The sequence below is a fragment of the Pteropus vampyrus genome, unplaced genomic scaffold (genome assembly GCF_000151845.1).
Source record: "Pteropus vampyrus isolate Shadow unplaced genomic scaffold, Pvam_2.0 Scaffold447, whole genome shotgun sequence".
Classification (NCBI taxonomy): Eukaryota; Metazoa; Chordata; class Mammalia; order Chiroptera; family Pteropodidae; genus Pteropus; species Pteropus vampyrus.
Window position 1 is genome coordinate 82,859 of NW_011889228.1, and position 5,058 is coordinate 87,916.

The following is a 5,058-nucleotide window of genomic DNA, read 5'->3' on the forward strand; positions in this document are numbered from 1 at the left end:
CTTGGCATTAAAATGACTGAAAATTGAGGAAGTCTGACCACTAACCTCATATTTTGTCAATATCCAACAACCAGCAAAATATTTGGATTCTTAATATATATAATCCTGAATTTCGATAGTTGAAAGCGAAAGGAGAGAGATAATGAGAGATGAGAGATGCAACACCATTTTCTTATGAACCTACAGAAAGTACTATGATACTTTTTCTAAGGATCTGTGAGAACTGTGAAATCTATTAAAAATTGGGACTGGTGAATTGTATTTTTTTTATTCCCCTAGATTATCTTCCTGTTTATGTGACTTTTTATGAAAAAGTTAAATAACCTCTTTGGTGAATTAAATCTGTTAATATTACTGTATAATCTTTTACATTGTCAAGGTCAAGCCAAATCAAACACAGACAGATGGAGCAAGCACATCTAATCTCATTACTGTACAATTAAAGGCACCAAAAGAGATGGCCAGAACACTACAAATTAGAGGTGCTTTAAATCTGAAACAGAAGTTATGTCAAACATTCAAACTGGCTTAGTTGGTTGGGGGGTAGAAACGAAGACAAAAATGTGACAAGTGTTTAGAATTACAAGTTATATGTTGGCCTGTAACATCAATACAGAATTTGTACTATGTAACAGGAGCTCAATCTTGTTTTTCACATTACCCAGTGCATTCCTTCTTACATGTCTGTGCAAACGTGTGGAATGACGTCTACACCGAAGGGCTACGTGGAGTAGGAGCAGGAGTCGGAGGGACTAAAATGCTGAGCATGTGGGGACAAGAGAGCGCAGGGGATTGTGGGGTTGCCAACAGAGCTAGAAAGCAGAGGACGCGTGGTGATGGTAGTAGGCGAGGACAGGCGGGACAGGTAGCTCCTGGAGACGTAAGCCAGGGCCGGAGGCAGCAGGGTCCGTAAGCCAAGATAAGGAATTTGGACTTCATCCTAAGAGCAATGGAGGCCCTCCGAGGGATTATAAACAGGGGAGTGACATGATCAGAGCAGCATTTTAGAAAGATATTTTGCTTGCACTGTGGAGAATAAAGTAGGGGACAGGAGACGGGGTGTTAGGGAGAGAAGCTAGAGTTTGACAGGTCAAAGTAAGAAAATTTATGCTATCCTTCACCGCCCACATTTCAAGAAATACTAAGAAGATGAAAATTCAGGTGGGAATGATAAGTGGGAAGTCCTCTTGATAATTTAAACTTCATCCAGTAGAACCTCAGGATTAAAACCCTCGGCCATGGGCTACTTCTACGAAGCTGTCCAGGGTCTGTCCAGGACAGAAAACATTTAGGATGTGACTGTCACATGTATGACTATCCCTCGAAGTCTTTCTGAATCAGACAGGTTTAATTATATTAAAGATAATGAAAACTGACATCTTTTGACATTTTGGGGGAAAAACTAAGAGCCCAAGAGCCAGGAACCTTCACGATCCCCAGATTTTGAATGGGTGACTATTTTTTGAATGGATTATTTTTGGCTTTGGGAAAAATTCTATTTCTCGGCACGATGAACTCATCCTAACCAGGATGGTTGCTTTTTTTTTTTTTTCCCCCTTATCCTGTATTGAAAGATTGAGGGGAGCTGGGAAAAGAATATGAGCAAAGGTCAGCCTCGTGTAACATGAACGATTTCACAGAATTTTTTAGCTTGGGATTGAAGGTTTTCTTCAGTCACAAGAAGTTCGGTATTCGAGTCTTTTTTTCAATTTAAGGGCAAACACTCGCTGTGTGTGTTCTAATATATACTATCACACATTATGTAAATATTTTCATGTTCTGGGAATAGCTGGAAAGAGGGATATAAAATCTTTCTAAGAATTAAACAGTGTCCTTAATACTTTAAAAACCATTCCTCTAAATCTCCAGCCACGCGTAACGCATTTCCCCTGCCAGGCCTGAGGGAGGCGCTCACTGGCTCAGGTGCATTTCTTGAGAAGGCAGGTAAGCCAGGACTCTCAAGACACAAATTGTCACTTAAGAGACATCCAGAAAAATAAAGCTGCAATGAGCTATCTACATTGTCAATTTTCTTAAATCCTCCATTTAAAACTTCAGTAATACCGTTTGTCCATCTCAAATGAGACTCACTAGGCGGAGTCTCATTCTGTACGGGCACAGCTTCAGGCCGCTCATGGTTTTGCATGGCATTGTGGTCTAACCACAGCGTAACGCATTCGGGCACCCTGAAAGCAAGCGACACTGGCTCTCTGGTGGGCGCTTGGAAAGCTGCCTTCCGCTGCCCCCTGCCTGTGAGCTGGACACATGACAGCGCCACCACCTTCGGCGAGCTGACAAACACCGAAGGCCGCGAGGATGTGCAGGGATGGAAAAGTGCTCAGTCAAGAGATAGATGTGGCAGCTTCGGAAAGCAAGCGAGCTTGGCACACCTTCGAGGGACCGGTATGCTTCCCCCGCTTATTTTAATTCTACGTTTCCCACGCCGCTACGCACGCAAACCACGGGCAGCGTGGGGCGTAAAATGGGTGTAACAGCCTCACGGCCTGAAACTGCTGACACATGTGAAGTGTCAAACATAAGCCTGTGTGCAAAACAGAAGGAATGAGTAGACTTTGGGGAGTATGGCGTGCCTTCTGAGCGGGGCAGGGAGCTGGGAAACGAGGTGACGCTGAAGCCATTAGGGTGGACTCAGCGTCATGGGCAGGAGAGGAGGAAGGACAGCAGGCGAGGCAAGGGGCCAGTGGGTGGGCGGTGATGGGGGGTCACCCAGAAACGGAAGCCAGGGCCGGACGGTGGGACTCTGGTTCAGCTGGTTGACAATGGGGCACCATGTGAGGTGTTAAGAGGGAGAGTGCCATCTACCTCCTAAAATTTACATTTTTCAAATTAAAAATGCTTTTTTTTCAAAAATAAAAATAGCATAGAGAGAGAAAAAGAAAGAGTGAGGCTGTTCTTGCGTTAGACGTTGATGTCTTTTTCTCAGCCAGGAGGGTTTCTACTTGGTGCTGCTCGACGCGCTGGGGGCGTGACGGCAGAGGAAACAGGTATGAGCAGGGCCCTTCGCTGGCTATAGTCAGAGAACCTCAGAGTTCTTTGTGGGGCCCTGAGGTTTTCGGAAGCAAGTAGTTTAATGAGCTAAAGAAGTTAGGGGACATGGGAAAACGTCAGCAGCAACAGCTGTCCCGGGCCACACAGGGGTGGCAGGTGCTAGGAGCCCGGCGCAGAGCTAACGCCCTCAACCCGGGCGTCTCGGCGCCTCCTGCTGGTCTCTCCCACCCCCGCCTCTGAACCCACAGACTTCCCAGGGGTCGCCCCCTCCCACTTTCCCCCATCCACCCCGAAATCTGGATCAAGAACCATGGTTCGAAAGTCAGTGCCCTGCCCGAATTCACCCCACCAACCCAGCAGAATAGGAGCCGGAGGCTGGGTGCCCCCCCGAACGTGCTGGGGCCCAGGGCACCCTACAGCTCCAGGAACCTGAATTTCCAGACTCTGGACGTGTCTGCCTTGACTTATGGTGTCTACTTTTCCCTTATAACTTCAACTAACATCAGGACTACACCTTCCAGACCCTTCTTCCTGCGAAACCAGACTCTTGGGATCTGGGTCCTGCAGGCCCTTTGAAGGGGACAGTAGAAAGCAGCAGCCAAACTCTAGACCAGGTGGGTGACCAGGCCACCTACGGGTGAGGTATCCAGGCACCGGGTGGCAAGTTAGGAAACAAAGAAGCAAAACGAGCAGAGCGGCAGCGAGGCCCGAAGCCCTGCTCAGGTGATGGCAGGCACGGAGCCGGCGACGCAGGCGAGGGACGGGTCGGGGCTGGCAAGGGGCGTCCTGCCTGCGGTCGCATGAGGAATAGACGGGCCACAGCTGGGACCAGCGGGGAACGCTCTCCACAGCAAAGTTCAAGCAGGCACTGGCCTTTGCCAGTTAAAATTTCCGTCCCCCTCCCCCCCGCCCCATCCCCGTCCCCATGTTCTGCCTGGTGGGGACCCTCTAGAGCCGATATTCGGCCGCTGAACCCCTCTGAACGCCATAGCTTGTAGGGAGAGAGAATGCAATTGCCAAAGAGAACACAGCAACAGGGACAGTGGACGTGGGTGGCGGCGGGCAGGTGGCCTTCACGCTCCGTCAGTGCCCGGAAGCGGAGGCCGCCGTGGGATGGGGCTGTTCGGCCAGCAGCTGCCGGACCGAAGTCCAGGTCTCAGAGGTAAGGGCGCCACGGCAGGAGTGGGCGCCCAGTGAAGACGGGGACCCGTGGGACCTAGGAGGACCCATCCTGGCTACAGTTTACCATGCACACCTTCGTGGCAAGAATTCCAGATTCAGACCAGAACCTGTTGTCCACTCTTTTTAAGTAGCAGCCGGTCTCACCTGTCACCGAGGGCATGCACTCCACATCTGTAGTGACCCTACCATTCTCTGCTCTTTTCCCAGCAAACATTTCAGTCCCCCGCCCGCTTCACAGTCCCTCCTCCAGAATGTCCCTTGGGATTTCTGGGTGTGTTTTCCTTTGTGACAGGAAAAGGTGAGCTCACTCTTCTTCCACGAGTACCTGGGGATAAGGTGAAGGAATCTCAGACACAGGCTCTGCGCTCTCTCCTGCCCCGGCCCTGTGTCACCCCCCACGTCTCATGGGCCCCCCTGCACCCTGGGGCCTGCCCATGTTGACAGCCCCGTGCTCTCAGGAGCCCACTGTCCCCTGGGGAAGGGAAGGGTCAGTGGGTAGAAGAGCTGGCCCAGGGCGCCCTGCTCTGTCACGTCCTCGCAGCTAAACATCTTTATTCACAGAAACTGTCCCTATACTTTTCCCTTCTGGTCTGGCTTCCTTTGGGGACACTTAGTCCAGCAGAGATATCTGAATATACACTGGTTCCCAGTGTCCCTACAGGGTTCCTGCTCCATCAAGTGCATCAAGAGATGTGGCTGGACACTGCTGTCGGTGACCGTTAAGGTGACCGCTGAGAACTTCTGCAGTGTTCCGTGACAGTTAGGAAGCTGGTCTGCCTGGAGCACTGCAACTGACCTCTGGGGCAGAGGTCACGAGTTCTCAGGCGTCTCAGCTCTGGCCTGAGCAGAAACACACTTTTAGGTGTA

General features: G+C 50.3%; 1 protein-coding gene across 1 annotated transcript in view; it reads left to right on the top strand.

Moving 5' to 3' along the window:
• The window catches only part of LOC105306582 (beta-1,3-glucosyltransferase-like), an 83,553-nt gene that overhangs the window by 77,490 nt on the left and 1,005 nt on the right, over positions 1-5,058 (top strand). The window contains exons 9-10 of the mRNA XM_011381655.2: positions 4,001-4,171; positions 4,853-4,915. Coding sequence (XP_011379957.2) covers positions 4,001-4,171; positions 4,853-4,915 — 234 coding nt within the window. The remainder of the gene's footprint in view (positions 1-4,000; positions 4,172-4,852; positions 4,916-5,058) is intronic.